Source organism: Anthonomus grandis, chromosome 2, assembly GCF_022605725.1.
Source record: "Anthonomus grandis grandis chromosome 2, icAntGran1.3, whole genome shotgun sequence".
NCBI lineage: Eukaryota > Metazoa > Arthropoda > Insecta > Coleoptera > Curculionidae > Anthonomus > Anthonomus grandis.
In genome coordinates, this window is record NC_065547.1 from 20747811 (window position 1) to 20766042 (window position 18232).

Sequence of the window (18232 nt, forward strand, 5' to 3'; positions counted from 1 at the left end):
AGATTTTTCCAAGGCTTTTGATAGGGTTAACCATGGGGTACTCTTGCAGAAGCTTAGGGCTTTAGGTATTGTGGGGCCTCTTCTTCAGTGGATCTCGGGATTTATCAGAGGTAGAACCTAGATTGTTAATCTTGGAGGTACATGTTCCTCTGAAATTTTGGTGCCATCTGGGGTGCCACAGGGCTCTCACTCAGGCCCTATTTTGTTTTGCCTCTTTTTGATTGATTTAGTTTGGAAATTTGAAAATTGTTGTGTGCTAATGTTTGCTGATGATGTGAAGCTATTTAGGCCTATGACATCCCTTTCCAATGCTGTGCTCCTGCAAAAAGACCTTAATTTGTTCTTTGATTGGTGCCACTTGAATAGAATGTCCCTTAATATCAATAAGTGCCCTAAGATTACTTTTTCTAAGCTTTTCTTTATAAAATAAATAATGTAGCAATTGGTGTCAAAACAGAGGTTACTGACTTAGGAATATTTATTGACTCCAGGTTGTCTTTTAAAAGTCACATCAATCAGGTGACTAGTAGGGCAATGAAAATGCTGGGTTTTATCCAACGGTCTACAAGTGATTTGTCTTTGTTTACTTTTAGATTACTTTATTGCTCTCTTGTTAGGCCCATCTTGGAGTATGGCTCAATTGTGTGGTCCCCATCATATAACTGCTACATTGAGCAGATTGAAAAAACTCAAAATAAATTTTTAAGGGTGGCTACTTTTAGATGTGGTTACAGGAGACAGGAGTATTACTATTAATGGGTCAGGGATAACCTGAACTTACCCACATTAGAGTCACGAAAAACATTAATTGACTTATGTTTTATGCATAAGGTTTTAAATGCTACTATAGATTGTCCCGAGTTATTGTGTCTTTTTAAACTTAGGGTGCCTTCCAGATTAAATAGATAATCAGAAATATTTTCAGTCCCATTCCACCATACCAATTATGGTATTAATGAGCCAATTACATGAATGGCTTGAAGTGCCAATGGTCTGTCAGGACAGATAAGCTTTTTTGACTCTAGGATTACATCTTTTAAGGGGCAGTTAAAGAATATTATTTCATAGGGGCTTTAATTAATTAACTCATCTACACCTTTCATTGATTTATAGATATATGTGGATATATATGTTTGTATGGGTATGCTATGTAACACTTTTGTTAATGGATTCCGTAAATAAATAAATAAATAAATAAATAATATCGGTGGTTGAAAATGTAAAAAGATTTTCAATTAATATTGACCTCCTTGATTTGTCTAATAAATTTAAATTTAGAGATTGCCTAAATTCAATATGTGCTTGTCACTCTGATTCCATAAAGTGCCTATTGTTTTCCGTCGGAAGTGCCGAATTGCTTTGAAAAAATTTCTGATACTTCCTTTAAGAACAAATTTTAAGAAAACAGTTTAAGAGGGATAGAACCAAGATCTCGAAGAGAAAAAATAATCTGCTGGGTTTTGGTTATGTTCAAACATAATCTGTTTGAAACAGCCCCCTCGTTGAGATATGCAAGAAATATTCACTTCACTAGCATCAGCAATTAGAATAAAGTTGTGTCATCTGCATAGAGATAAGTTACAGAGCCAGTATTGCAAATAGGCAGATTAAAACATAAACCCAGAATAAAATAGGCCACAGAACATAGCTTTATGGACCTCCATGTTTCAGTGGTATACTCTGCGATTCACACCCCTGCAAACAATACATATTGACTTCTGTCATTCAGATAAGGCAAATGAAGACTACTGGCATCCAATTTGTAGTAATTCAATTTTTGTAGAAGAATATCATGCTCAACACAATCAAAGGCTCTTGATAAGTCATAAAATGAAAGTGTAAGCCACCCTCAAAGCCCTCAAGCACCTTCTCATACAAATCCATAACTGCCAAGCTGGTTAAATGTTATTTCCTAAAGCCGTGCTGTTTTCCATAGAACAATGAATTAAGTTCGAAATACCCTTCAATCTATGTCTTAAACAGAGATTCAAAGATCTTTCCAAGTATAGAAATTAGCAAAATAAGGTTTTAATTTTCAAGAATAAACTTAGGACCCTTTTTATGAATGTGAAATTAACTTAGTAATTTTAAGACAATTAGGAAAAACTCCTCATGACATTGCCAAATTGATTAGCTTAGTGGTACTATAATCAAGTTTTTTATGATTTTTATAAGTCTAGTGTTTAGATCAAAAGAATCTGTACTTTTACAATTTTTTAGACCATCAATCACCTGATGAACTTGATCATGGCTCACCTCAGTCAAAAAAAAACTGGTCCACAACTGCCTATCAAATAATCCGAAAGATTGTTATGAGCCAAGGAAAACAATTCTTTCAGTTTAATAGGAACATGCGATTTTATCACTTTCCACATAGCTTGGGACAGTTTACTTGCCTGATAAATTTATCATTTAAACCAATCTCCCTATGGTATCTGCTTTGATAAATGCAAACAGTTTCAGAGGTAACTATGTTTGGGTGAAGTGTGTTAACCTGTCTCAAGAAACAAAGCATGTCCCTCACATCTCTGAGAGAATTATCAAACCATTTTAATGCCGCTTAGCATTTGGCAGTACTAACTGACTTAGATTTCAATGGGATACAGTTTATGGATGCAAGAATAATGGAGTCGACAAGTAATTAAAAGACAAGTTCACATTGTCATCAATGACTATATTTTTCCCAGGTAAAACTCTCAACCATATGATAAAAATGTATAATATTTTTAATATTTCAATGACAATAGTTCTATAACATACAGTATTGTGCATAAATATAGCAAGGCCATATATAGGTCTGGCCATCAATCAATCGCCAGACCTAAACCCTATAGAGAATTTGTGGCATTACATTGACACCAAAATCAGGCACCTAACATGCTCTAATACAAATATTCTCTTTGAAATAGTGGAAAAGGCTTGGAAAGAAGTGAACAATGACTATATTATGAAATTAATTAAGTCCATGACAAGACAATGTGCAGATGTTATAAAGGAGAAGGAGTACTACACGAAATATTGAATTGATTTTAATTTAGTTGGGTTATATATTTTTTAGAATCATAACTATTTTTTGTTGCTATATTTTTGAATAATAAATTTGCATAAAACAATTTGGTGTTTTATTTATTATGATACAAAAAATATGATAATATGAAAATATAAACAGGCTCTAACTATTCTTGTAAATAATATATAAACCTTACCTATAAAATAGATACTAAAAGATATATAACAGGAAAGTTCAATGTTGCTATCTTTTTGCACAATACTGTATATGAGTAGCATTATCCACTCTGTGGCAAGCCAGTCTGAATTGAAAAGCTATTCCTGAATGATTTGACGAAGAGATGTTTTCATATTATAATTCTGGAAAAAAATATTTGTGAAGACATTGTCCAGACATTTTAGCCCCCCTTAATTGGGGGTTAATTGTTTAACCCCCATTGTGAGCAATGGTATGACTATATTATTTTAACGGAAGATATTAGTGTAAATTTACTCTTAGAAACTAGTCATTCATTCAAAAAATATTTTCTAAATAAAGAGCAGATTTGAACTGCATTTATCTTTATTTCCAGTTAGTAGTAGAACACTAATAGTTTTTTTTTGTAAAAATTTTAACTCAACAGGTTTGTGATCAGAACAGGTTTGTGATATACAAATAATTTTTTCAAGGTTTTGTGACCCGAAGCAGTTTTAGCCAGGCTCAATCTTGCCAAAGTAAAGCCACACTAATTTTAAGTTAGAAGATTTTCAAGGCAGATTTTAATTCTTAATTAACCACAGTTTACTTTTGGTCTAACAACATTGTCAATAAATCTTACTTTTACCATGCCTATTCAGAAACATAGAAATGTTGGTTAAGCAAAGAATGATGAACCACAAAGGGTTAGGAAGGGTTTGGTTAATTGGAATGCAGTTGAAATGGATCCTGACCCGTTTACTTTGTTATTTCATGTGCTATGTGACAAGATCAATCAGTGTTTTCCTAAAAAGAGGCTTAAAATGAAAAATAGAAAACCATGGGTCACAGCAGGCCTCAGAACTTCAGCTAAAAACCTCCATTTTTAGGCTAAGTTGTGCAAGTTTACAACTAATGCAAACATTATTCTTTATCATCAGAAATATCATAGTCTATACAGAAAGATGATAAAAGCAGCAAAGGTTAAATGTTATAGTGACCGCTTGAATATGTCCTCAAATAGGCAGAGAGAATGTTGGTCAATTATAAATGACTTCAGGCATTCTCACAAAAAAGTTTCAGAACCAGAAGTAAGACCAAATAGTTTAAATGATTATTACTGTAATATTCCTCATTGCTATTGTATTGCTCAAGGATGTGAATACTAATATTGATCCTTTCCATTATATTCAACAAGTAGTGTCAGTTCAAAATTCTTTTTTCTTTTATCCTGTTAGCCTTACTGACATTAGAGATGCAATTAAAAGCTTAAAAAACCATAAATCAGCTCGAGCTGATGGGATATCATCAAAATTACTACTCCTTTTGCCTGACTCAGCATTGAATGCCTTAGCTTCTGCCATAAACAATTCCTTTCATAATGGCATCTTTCCAGCATGTTTGAAGGAGGCAGTGGTTATCCCTCTTTATAAGGGTGGAGATTTGAGTGAGCCTTCTAATTTCCATCCAATTTCTATATTATCCACCCTCTCCAAGATAGTTGAAAAACTTGCAAAAATCAGAATTTTATCTTTTTTGCAACATAATTGCATTTTATCTGCAAATCAGTTTGGATTTCAAACGGGAAAAGGGACTCATGACACTGTTTTCGGCTTTTTGGAGAGTGTCTATGTGTCCTTAAATTCTGGAGAGTCCGCGGCGGCAGTGTTTTGCGATTTATCCGAGGCATTGATTGTGTAGATCATGGAATACTGCTGTCTAAGCTCAGTAATTATGGCTTTAGAGGTGTGGCATTGCAATGGCTAGAATCCTATCTGTCTAATTGTACCCAAAGGGTTACAGTAACAGAAGTAACAGTAACTGGATGTTTATCCGATTCCAGATCCTTGTATTTAATGTGGGGAAAACCTTTATTATGGGATTTAAGTGTGACATTCAGGGCCTTATGTTTAGTGAAAACTCCCCCTTGCAAAACAAAGAAAGCTGTAAGTTCCTTGGTATTACCATTGATGGTCGCCTTCGCTTCGAAGATCATATCCTACATCTTGTATCAAAATTATCCTCTGGATGTTTTGCAGTAAGAATGGCGGGGCATGAGCTGGGAGGGGTAGTTGCACGTTCAGTGTACTTTTCTCTTATTGAGTCCCATCTTCGTTATGGCTTGCCTTTTTGGGGTTTAAGCAACAAGGGATTATTAAACATAATTTTTGTGATTCAAAAAAAGGCAGTTAGATACCTATGTTCCACTGGGTTAAGAGATTCTTGTAAACCTCTCTTTATATCTCAAAAAATCCTAACTCTTTTTTCTCTTTTTATCTTAGAAACAGCTACTCTTATTCATAAATGTTTTTAACAATTTTCCCTTACCAATCCCTAGATCCTCCCTCACCAAGAACTCACTTATATACCTTAGCAAAAAGATTTACAACCATGTTCCTCTATGTATCAGACAAATTTTAGAAGTTAAGAAATTCAAAAAGGAATTAAAATCACTTTTATTATCCAGGGCATATTATAGCCTTGACGATTTTTTTAATGATACCTTTTAACCTGTGCTCTGACATCATTTTAGTGTTTTAGTTTTGTTTCCTATTAAATAATTTAATTTACTTCCTCTAAATTCTGTTTTATTGACAGCTTTACTTATTTTTTAATGAAATTTATCAAAAAGATGCTTTTTTTTCTCAATCTGTTTTGTTATGATTCATTTTGGAAATGTGTGTAAATTTTATGGTAAAGTGTTTTAGATGTTATGTTTGAAATTTGAAATTTAAAGTGAATTTGGAATTTTTTAGTTTTTAGGATGCTTGTACACAAGATTTTGTTGTCTTATGTAATATAGCACATTTTCTTTCTTTCTTTCATGAATGATGCCATAGTTGCCTTTCTAGAAGACCTTTTATTTAAACTTGAATATTGTTGACACCACAGCTATCTCCTTTGATTTCTCCATAGCATTTGATTGTGTGAATCACAAAGTATTACTCAGTAAGCTCTTTGGTTATATAGCTATAGTTTCAGAGGTGTTGCTTTGGGATGATTCGATCATTGTTGTATGACAAAAGACAAATTATCAAGTCAATGGAGGACTTATCTGCTAACAATTACTGTGACAGGTTAGACTGTTGTGAACCAGAGAGTATTTAAAGCACAGCTTAAATCTTGTATGTGATGTTGCTGTTAATTTTGATCATGACTGGGAATAAACCATGGTGTGAAAGTTTTTGTTCTTGGTTTTTTTCTTGTCTTCTTGTCAAGTTAATTACAGTAAACACATTATCTTTGATTTCCAGGTTTTCAGGCTATGCTCTCTAATTCTTTTACTTTGTCAGTAAATACTTTTTATACTTTAATTTACAAAACAAATCCTTAAAAAATAAAGCTTGAAAATGTTGCTAAACCACTCATAACCACAAATAACAAAAATTAGCTTACCATTTTTTCAAAGAAAAAAATAGGAGAGGAACAACATAAAAAGGCTCACTGACTAATTAAATTAAATAATTTTCTTTTCATTATAAGGAACATAAATCAGAAAATGTATAACATTTATATTGGATCTTAGGTTTCAGATAGGATTTTCCATAAAGAAAGCGATTTTCACCCAAGACATAAAACAATTAAAACCACAGAACACAAATATATACAGAAGTGGTGATTGCATACAAACTGATCGAAATTCTTCTGACAAATGACAAATCTGCTAGCGTCCTCTCGCTTGACAACGGAAACTATTGTAAATAACTTGACAGTTTGACGTATCTAATTGGATCAATCAAAATCGTAGAAAGGCGTGGCCAAATTAGGGCGGGAAAATTCAAATTTCATTTAATAATAAATCTCATGTTATTACTTAATCGCAATATCCATAGCAAACGCCTAATCATAAAGGTTACTTTTTGATTAGGTGTAGGCATCAGATATTGGTCAGGATAAAATAAAATTCTTTAGCTTTATTTGACATACATATCTAAATGAGTAAATGTACTTCAATAATCAGTTTACAATAGTGTACAACATATCACCAATTTCAAAATGAAAATAAAACAATGTTTTCCCTTAATCCATTTATTATTTAATTTTCCTAAAAAATTATTATTTAAAATTATTTATATAATATACAATAATTTATTATAACAGATATTATATAAATTAGAATTAATCTAAAAATGTTTAAAAGTGTTTTGTTAGGACTTGACTATGGCAATCCAAACAGATCAGAAAATATTGTGTGCTATTTTCTTATCATACATCTAACAGACATTATAATTATAGGTTAATGATAATGTTAAGTTAGGTTAATAAAATGATATATAGGTTAATGATATCCCTATTTTATTAACAAAAATTCAATAGAGGATATTAACGTTGATTGAATATTTGGGAAGATACGCAATCCTGTGTTAAAAAGTGTACCCGGTCGCGTATTTACATACCATACTACAGCACAGACCACCATAAAACTCGGCGGCGCTGTACCGCAGTATAATATGTAAAGTCGAAATTATACCGATTTGTAATGACGTCATTTTTCTTTATCTTTGTTTAGCATATTCCAAACAGCGGCGACAATAAACTTTTGAAAAAAAATAGTGTCTGATGATTATTCATCTTTTATATACTAGGTTATGTGAAATAAAAAAAATATCATTCGAAATAAATAAAATATCCGTCACTGTCAATCAAAAATATTGTCAAATATTGTCACTTTCAAGAACAAGTTTGTCAACTTGTTCTTGAAAGTTATTTTGAAAAGTGTTAGATAATGCCTAAAAAAAGATATAATAGGTATAATGAACAATCGCAGCTGATGATTTTAAATAAATTGGCTTTTTTTCAACTGAAAAAGGGACAAGTCCGAAACGGAATTACACTTCAAATTGAGATATGATGTGATACAGCGAGCTGCAGATGCAACAAAATTGAGCACAACAACGATCGCAAATATAAAGAAGAATGGGATAAAATCAGATCAGGATTACGCAGCCCGTATATCTTCCAAGCAAAAGACAGCAAAAACCAAAATTACAACATATTTGAAACATAGAATTCAGGACACAATTTATTCTATGTACGCCAGAAAAGAATATGTAATATTGGCAACAATAAGAGAAAAGTTCAGGGAAGAAATTGAATATTTTGAGTTTTCCATTGACTCCTTAAGAAGATGGATCAATAGTATAGGCTTCAAGTGGAAAAAATCAAATAACAGAAAATATTTGATGGACTTGCCAAATATTGTTCATAAAAGAATCAATTTTTTAAGGGGGTATATCAAAAATAGAAATGACGAGACGTGGATTTTTAGCAAGGAATCATTTCGTAGTACCTGGCAAGATGACACCAAGTACACGGATGCAAGGAAAAACAGTGAAGGTAAAAATTAGCTGGTTATCTTTTTAGATTTTTCTTGAATAAAAACTATTGCCCTTGTAAGGGCTCTCTAACTTCATAATTTCATCTGTTTCATAGTTTCATATAATTTCTCTCTAAGACAATATGAGGGAATTTAACTCCATACACTACTCGTATGTGCATGGAACATTACTTATTAATTATATTAAATTTATGTTCTGGAAGAATGATTTCTAAAAGAAGAGAATTGAATTATCTTTTATTTTTAAGGTCATCGTTATATCGTGGTCCACGCCAGAACCAAAGATGGCTTCATCAAGGGTGCAAATTTAATATTCAAGAGTGGATTAAAGACGGGAGATTATCATGACAATATGAACAGGAAAAACTTCGAAAACTGGTTTAAAACTCAGCTGGTTCCAAATCTTCCCCCAAAGTCATAAATAATCATGGGCAATGCAAGTTACCATTCTGGTTTATTAGAAGAAATCCCGAGAAAATCTTGGACAAAGCAGAGACTGACCGAATGGTTGAAGAAAAAGAATATTGGCTTTCCAGAAAAAGCCATGAAAGATAAAATATGGAGTATTGCACTCAGAAACTGCCCTAGTGAAAAAAAGTACTTCCTTGATGAATATGTGAAACCTTTAGGACACAAAATTTTGCGACTGCCACCATATCATTGCCAGTTTAATGCAATTGAACTGGTATGGTCGGAATGTAAACGAAAATATGATCAATATATTTCCAATTTTAAGGGGTCACCTTCAGAAGTTCTGACTACATGGGAAAGGGTAATAAACGAAATTTCTATAGATCATTGGCAAAAATATGTTTTTATACAGAAAAGGTAATTAAAAAGGCTTGGGAGGCAATACAAGTGTGTGATGCCTATGACATTCTGCCACTTGTGATTACGACTGACGAAGACGACGATGATGAAGATAATATCTCTGATTTCAGTTCTGACTCTGACAATACTGACGAGATTGATTAAGCTTTTTTGTTCTAGCAAATTTTATTTTATGATCGTCGTTTAAGTATTCATTTCATCATATCATTGCAATTTCACTAACTTGGTAATGCAATATGACGTGTTTTTTTTGAGTTTGTATGTTTCATTTTTTGGAATGGTATTTTCATTTTAATATGTTAACATATTCCTTCAAGCAGCATTTTTTTCATGAATAAGTAAATTAAATTGTCAGTATCTAAATTTTTCCCAATGAGTTAAAATAATTTTATACCATTATTCACAATTTTTGTAAGCTCGGTTTTGTTACATCTACTGCTTGTGCCGAATTCTACTTTTCAAATATGTTGTAGATTTGGTTTTTGCGGTCTTTTGCTTGGAAAATATATGAGCAGCGTAATCCTGATCTGATTTTATCCCATTCTTCTTTATATTTGCGATCGTTGTTGTGCTCAATTTTGTTGCATCTGCGGCTCGCTCTATCACATTCTCAATTTGAAGTGCAATTCCGTTTCGGAATTGTTGTTTATGTCCCATTATTTATGATTAATTATAATAATATTTGTTAATTGTTAAGTTTGTTAATAATACAATAAATACTACAAGATTTTTTAAAATATTTTGGGAATAAGCATATTATGCTGCTAAAATAAATCATTTGTTAATTTCTGAACGTATAAAAATACATAGCAGACTATTAATTTCTGAAGGCGATGGTAAAGTTTCTAACCTAATATTGATTGGCAAAAATATCTACGCCATACGTTTTTTCTCACCTGGATGACGTAACTACAAATGGGTATAATTTCGACTTTAGTTGAGAAATGTGCTTATTTATCACTACATCTATACTACGCTACAGAGCATTAGAAAGAAAAATGTTTTTATGTGATTTGTTTGGTGCGGTAAAATTGGTAGTAACAGAGTAAATAAATGTGTAATTATTTATGTTATTATAATTGGTTATTTATGTTGATGATTTTAATATACAAGATGAAGCGTGTTAAAATAATTTAATGAATACAATGCTACTTTAAAATTTAAAAACAATGTTGTGAATATATGAATGCAAAGTATGTATCTAAATAAGTATATATAAATTGTTAGATTTTAATAAGGTGCTACCTATTTAGTTTAGATTTGAAATTTAAACGGCCTAATGAATAAAAATAAAGCAATTTATTGCGGATTAGAAATGGTAGAATTATAAGCATATTTTTGTGTGTTAATGAGACAGAAGGTATAGGAATATACAGTTTATTATTTATTTTCTTTTTATTTTACTCATCTACCTAATATTGTCTACCATAGATTGGCCATGTTACCTATCTATAGACAATATTACCAAACTTAAAAATAATCAATGTTTATAAAAATCAAGTTCTTATTACTGAAGGTGATATTCATACTCTTAAATGTCAATTTTTACAGATATTTCAAAATACAAAAATTCTAGTAGTTATTCCTAGAAATAATCCAGTTATATTACAGTTCCCAGTATAATTCGATTCCTGAAAGAATTTATAAAACCAAAACGGTTATATGCGTTTTATTTCAAACAACATTTTTCCAAGATATAGAAACTCCCGATTAACAACAAGAAAAATTTTAAACTTTATCATACATATCATAACTAAAACATATCATGGGGAAATCTCCGAAATGAAATCCGCCTTAAGTATTCGATTTTATTGGCCTAAAATAATTGAGGATATTGAATGATATGTCAATCTTTGTGATATGTCAGAAAAATAAATATGACAGAAACCCACCAGCTAAAATTCAATTTAACCCCTTCTACTTCAAAACCGTTTGAACAAATTCATATTGATTCATTTAGATTAAATAATGTAATATTCTTAACAATAATTGATGTATTTTCTAGATATCGACAAGCATATCCTCTTAAAAATTTGACTGGCCCCTGCATTATAGATTGTTTCATGAATTTTATTTCCCACCATAGTCTACCCCTTCCAATAACTTGTGATCGTGGAACTGATAGTTCTATGGAGATAATTTTACATTATACTATTGCAAAAAATAGTAATTCTAATTCCTCAGTAGAACGATTTCATTCATTCTACTGAGTTCATTCATTCATAATAGAAGCTTATAATTGTCTTAAAGAGGAACAAAATCACCTGAACAACTGAACAACTTATGAAACGTGTTATACTTGGTTATAATAATTCCATTCATAGTGTAACCAAATTTACTCCTTTTGAAATTGTTAAAGGTCATCTAAATAATAACAACCCTTTTGATCTTAATTATCACATTATTGAATCCGATTATATTTAAAAACACAAAGAAACTTGTCAAAAGATTTATGATAATATAGCACAAAATAACCAAGCTATAAAAAAAGAAATTATAGACAAAAGAAACTTGAATCGTCACGAAGCTCCAGATTTTGAACCTTCTAAACACACTTATATTAGAGCAAAGCTACGAAATAAAGCATTACCTAAATTTAAAAATTGTTGTAAAAGATCAAACATCAATTAAATTAAAAACTAATTCTGGAACATATCATAAAAACCTTGCTCGAAGACCTAAGACTATACAAGACAAATCTTTACAGGAGGATAAAAATGCAATTGAAGATCCTACTGACGCTGATGCTTGTAATCTTCCAAGCACTTCAAGAGACACGTAGTGACAATGTTTTTATTCAATATGTTAAATTAATTTATTCAATATTAAATTCCTATTCTTTCTATTTCTCTAGGACCATCTAAAATAATATTTACTAAACATACTTTCCTGCATTACATAGATACAACTTTAATAAAACAGCAACTTAATAATACTCAAATACATTTTAATAAATTAAAATATTAAATTAATCAAGAAAAATCTTCAAACCCTGTAAGTTTCATAGGTCTTACTCACAGTTTAATATTAAGAACAGAATATTTAATAAATATCACACAAAATAAAATATTAATAGATAATTTTGAAAATGCAATTCCGTTTACAAAATTTAATACTGTCCATAACTCTATAATACCTGTTAATGAAATTAAAGAATTGATCGATAGTCTCAGATTCATTTATGACTCTAATGCATTACCAAATTTTAAGAATATTCTGTCATAGTATCAATTTCTTGGAACACAAGTAAATTTTCCTGATCATAAAATAATTTTTGCTATACATGTCCCTAAAACTTAAACAGTCCGCCTTTAATCATTTACTCCCTATTATACAAAATAATTCATCATTATCCCAAAATATTCTTATTTGGCACAAGAAAAAGAAGAAGATGACATTCAGTTCGAAGACAACATATGTCCAGAAATTGAATAGACTTTCTATTGCCTCGAGAACTTCCATCCGCAAGACAGTTGTACTACAGAGCTGTTAAATCCACCGACAAGCTGCATACCGATACAAACTCATTCAGTTCAACCAATCATTGAACAAATTGTAGATGAACAATTTTTGATTTTACCGATCAAAAATACACAATTATTGATCAAATGTAAAATTGATTAATACATAATACTAAAAGAACCAACTTTAGTCCAAATTCCTACAAATTGTGAAATCAAACTAAATGACAAGACATATTCCCATAATGTCCAATTAATTGGAGGAAAACCTTTGATATTGCCCAAAATTCAAGAATATGAATTTCAAAAACCAAAATCATATAAGATGTCCAATATAAGTCATGTTAACCTTCAAGACTTATATGAGTTAAGGAGCCTTACAAACCAATTACATCCAATCGAAGAAACCTCACCTGATGTATCGACCATAGCAATATGCAACAACATTTTAATTATTGCTTCATCATCATTGTATTAATATTGGTGGTTATCCAGAAGAAAAAGATGCTTCCAAGATGCCAGAAGCTAAAACCTGGACTTACTACAATACCTCTTCTTGAATCAAGACGCGAATCAAGAAATGGAGCAAACAAATTCCATTATGCTTGCCTCTTAAGGAGGTAGAGTTATATCGTTATATCCGTGAGAACCGCTGACAATGGACTTTTCCTATGGCGTAGTCAACCAAACGATTATCGTGAGAACCGCTGAATCTCCACAAAGTGGTTGGCTACATCATCATATTTTATCTACATTATACCTTACTTTTAAGATCATATAAGATTATTGTGACCTAATAAATTATCGTATTGTACAAGATTTATACTGGTCACTCTGTCAGTTATACGTTTTAAACAAATTACTTTTTAAAAAGTCTTAGTGTCGCATAACGTTCACAATTCGCGCGACTCTGTTTCACTGGCTAATCTTCCCGGCCCGTTCACAATTCAATCCCAGCAGCATAGAGAGGATCTCGTATCTTCGTCTGTTTCACGTTATCCGCGCCGAACTTGCCTATCTTCATCTGACAAAATAATGATTCTTGAACGGGCCGGGCTGCCATGGAAAGACACGAATCGACCGTAAATATATGTATATGGGGATCGATCACTAAATATCGTAATATATTTTGCAGTTTATTTTAATGTGTATATATGGTGTATGTTGATTTATTTTGTACATACTCAACTTTGGAGCTTGACCAAGTAACTTCACCTAAACTATACAACCTAGCCTCTCTAAGTGCTTTGTTATTTAGTGTTTTGGTCTGACGATTGGTGGTAGAATAAAGTCTGGGGCAAAATGATTGGCACAGACAAAGTGTTCTAGAATATAGCTCTATGCAGCCTGGGACATAGCATTTATGTTTTGCCTTTACGTCACCCATAAACATAGACATTTTGTGAAATGGTCTTACTACCAATTCAATGTTAATAATAAAAAGTTAATACCAAAAGTAAAGAATAAAGTTTTAGATAACACAACACATGAGAAAGTACACCAGTGGAGTACCCGAGATTATTGGATTTATAAATAGGTTAATTCCTATTTTATAGACTAATTCCTATTCCGTGAAGAGCACTTATTACTAAATATCATTGGGAATAACAAGTTTATAGTGTTTATTACTTTAATCTCTCAATTAAACGTTTACAGCAAAAAGTACTAAAGCCTTTACAAAACTCGTACTGATTTTCTGGTTTTATTTTATTTACATTACAATATTTAACCGTTTGATTGCAGAGTATTCTTTAAAATATCTTTGACAACACTGGTAGAATGCTTATTATTCTCAAATCCGAAAAATTTGTGGGTTTGTTACATTTAGGTAAGGACCTTTGGCGCTTTTCCAAAATAGGGGAAAAGAATATTTTTTTCTAAACAGCAATTGATTATATGCACAATAAATATATCCAAAGAAATATTATCAGATCCGACACAGTTCCTTTTAAAAGCAAACAAAATTTCATGAACCTCTTTCTCCGTGAACAAGTTAAAAGACAAATTAGCAGTATTATCAAAAAGATTTGAACATTATTTTCTAGTATCTGCCCAGCTCAACAACGAGATTGTCGAAATGTTGGCGGCTAGGGGCTGCCCGCAGGGAGGAGTATTGTCCCCTACCTTGTGGTGCCTTGTGGTCGACAGCCTGATAAATCTTTTAAACAATGCTGGCCTATACACACAGGCCAACGCTGATGATCTGGTAATCCTTTACCCAGGGAAAGACGCCGTCTCAATGCAGGGCTCTATAATGAGAGCCCTGCGTATGGTGGACATATCGTGCCTCTCGGGGGGTCTCAGGATTAACCCAAAAAAAGCAGAGCTCCTACTATTCACGAGAAGACGTAACTTTGGCACGCCCCCTGTTATATCTCTAGGTGGCGTGCATTAGAGGACAGTTCGATTTCTGGGAATCAAGTTGGATCCCAAACTCTCCTGGCACGATCATGCAGACACCAGAATAAAGAAGGCCACCTGCGGGCTATGGGCCTGCAGGCGGGCTTTCGGCAATACCTGGGGTCTGTCTCCTAAGATCCTCCACTGGATCTACTCGCGCATTGCGAGACCTCTTCTCACATACGGGGCTATCGTTTGGTGGCCATGTACGGAGAAAGCGAAAATTCGTGCTCAACTGGACAGAGTCCAACGTTTTGCATGTCTCAGCATAACGGGTTCCATGCAGACGGCGCCAACTAGAGCGCTTGAGACTCTGCTGAGCCTTCCGCCTCTGGACCTCGTTGTGCAATTCGAGGCAATGAGGACTGCGTACAGGCTCTACGTCCTCGGCGAACTACGTGCTGGCGAGACCGGTCACGCAAAAATTTGGTCACGGGCCATACAGGAATGTTCTCTCCTTCTGATGGGCAGTGACTGCATGGCTCCAGTGACTGTGGACTGCGAGGAATTCGTGACACTAATTGCAGGCAGAGAGGAGTGGCAGCATTCCAACAGACCTGCATTGCTAAATAGGCGGACCATCTGGTACACAGATGGCTCCAGAATGAATAACAGACCTGGATCAGGGCTTATTGGTGGGATCCCACATACCAGTAGGGCTTACTCGCTGGGGGAGCACGCCACTGTCTTCCAGGCCGAAGTATTCGCTGTATTAAAATGCGGACAGAAAATCCTAAGCTGCGGACACCGCAATACAGTCGTATCAATATGCTCGGACAGCAGAGCTGCCATTAAGGCTATCACGGCCGCAAAGGTAAGCTCCAAGCTTGTACTAGAATGCATAAAAGTCCTGAAAAAACTGGTACAGGTTGGATGCAGGGTCCAGCTCGTCTGGATACCTAGTCACGCAGACCATGCAGGTAATGAGGAAGCGGACTCTCTTGCCAGACTGGGATCCGCGAATGTGCCGATGGGGCCGGAACCCATAGTTGGTATCGCCAAATGCGTTGCGGTCGCGTCAATGAAGGGTCTGCTGGACAAGTGGACCCACCGAAGATGGACTGAGTCCCCTGGTATGAGACAGGCCAAAGCGCACATAGGTGGGCCTTCTGCCTGTTTCACCAAAAGTCTACTACGCCTAAAAAGACGCGAAATTCGGCTAGTGACAGGTCTTTTAACCGGTCACTGGCACTTAAGAAGCCATCTCCATACTATCGGTATTGCGGACAACCCGGAATGCCAATGGTGCTGTGAGAAGGATGAAACTGTTGACTATGTAGTCGGGGAGTGCCCAGCACTCACGCGCGCCAGGTTCAAATACTTGGGTAACACTTTTAGTGTACCGAGCGACTTTAAGTCCTTCAGACCAGAGAGCCTTATCGGTTTCTCTAAGGCCGTTGGGCTCTGGTAACCCCCGGTGGGGCATGACGGGTCCATCAGGAGACCTATATGCACAACTGCCTTGGCAGCCCACTGTTTTGTCAATTCGTCAATAATTATTAATGAGGTTAGAATCCGAAAGATGTAAGGGTAAATTAGTGCATTATTTGTTGTTGCAATAAACTATTAGATTATCTAAGGCATCCCAAGTTTTGCGAGGATTGTTTTGAGCTGAAATAAAACTTTAATATTGCTGTTTTTCCCTCCTAATAGCCGCAACAGTTAAATTGCGTATTGATAATATGATTGAATATTATCAATAGCTAGACGCGTCCTTCTTGCCGGAACAGCCCTGGGTGGAATCTGGCCTGCCAGCTCAGAGGAGCACTTACCGTGATAATAACGGTAGAATAAACAGAGATCAGCCACCTTTCTCCTGTTCTCCAGACTCTTTGTCAGTTCTGGTTTGTCGATAAGACGAATAGCTCTCTTCTGTATAGAATCCAGCAGGTTTAAACTATGCTTGGGTGCAGAGCTCCAGACATGCGAGCAATACTCGATGGAAGGGCGTATTTGAGCCTTATAAAGAGTCAGCAGCTGTTCTGGCGTATACAGTTTTTTCGCTTTGAAAAGCACTCCGAGTTTTTTGGAAGTCGCCCTGGCGACCTCGGCAACGAGGTCACACTATTGGTGACCTCGACTCCTAGAAGATGTAAAGATGATTTTATTGGCAATGTTTTCCCTGCCATAACTAGCTCCGGGCCACCAAGGTTAGTCTTCATCGTAAATACTGCAGCCTGCGTTTTTTTAGCGTTAAAATTGACCAAATTGTTACCGCCCCACTCCAAGATTACTCTAATATCGGTGTTGGTTGAAGCTACTTGTTGATGCCTAAGATTCTGAGAACTTGCGGCTGTCGTTGGTTTGGCGGACTTAAATGTGGAAATAGGTTCCTAGCAAATCGTTGATATATATCAAGAAAAGGGTGGGGGATAGAATGCAGAAATTTGTCGGAGAGGTATCCATCGACGGCTACTTGGATTGTTCGTTGTTCAAGAAAACTTTTGATCCAATTTAATAATGAGTTTTGTATGCCGATTGAGGAGAGCTTGGTTAGCAGTCCCTCATGCCACACTCTGTCAAATGCCGTGGAAATGTCAAGAGCGACTGAGCGGGACTCGCCGTGCTTCTCCATGGCCTCCGTCCAGAAAAGTGTGACGTAGGCCAGAAGATCGCCGGTGGATCTAAGCTTTCGGAAGCCGTATTGATGATCGCTGATTAGTCCAGATGATTCCAGATATCTTAACAGTTGTTGGTTGACTACTTTCTCCATAATCTTCGATATTACTGGAACTAGTGCAATCGGGCGGTAATTGGAGGGCATCGTCTTCTTACCCTTTTTGTCTACAGCTTGCACTCGAGCAGTTTTCCAGCTTGTTGGAAATTGGCCCTGCTTATACGATGCCGTGAACAGTCTACATAAGGAAGGAGTCAATTCGTCTGCACAACGTTTTAGTATTAGGGCTGGAATTCCATCCGATCCAGAAGCTTTGTTGGTGTCTACGCTTTTAAGAATTTTATTTATAATTCGTTGAAGAAACGAAATTTTCCCATCGATGAATTCACATTTGGCAAATA

The 18232-nt window shown here is 34.6% G+C and overlaps 2 protein-coding genes across 3 annotated transcripts in view; both read right to left on the reverse strand.

The window, feature by feature from the left end:
* The window catches only part of LOC126748988 (pre-mRNA-processing factor 40 homolog A), a 47738-nt gene extending 40930 nt beyond the window's left edge, over positions 1-6808 (reverse strand). The window contains exon 1 of one of the 2 annotated variants that reach the window (XM_050458563.1): positions 6581-6807. In XM_050458563.1, coding sequence (XP_050314520.1) covers positions 6581-6583 — 3 coding nt within the window. In that variant the 5' untranslated portion in view covers positions 6584-6807. Of the gene's footprint in view, positions 1-6580 lie in introns of both variants that reach the window. The other variant, XM_050458570.1, reaches the window with a different exon arrangement.
* Positions 1-18232, reverse strand: part of LOC126749023 (structural maintenance of chromosomes protein 2-like) — a 445423-nt gene that overhangs the window by 231735 nt on the left and 195456 nt on the right. The window lies entirely within an intron of this gene.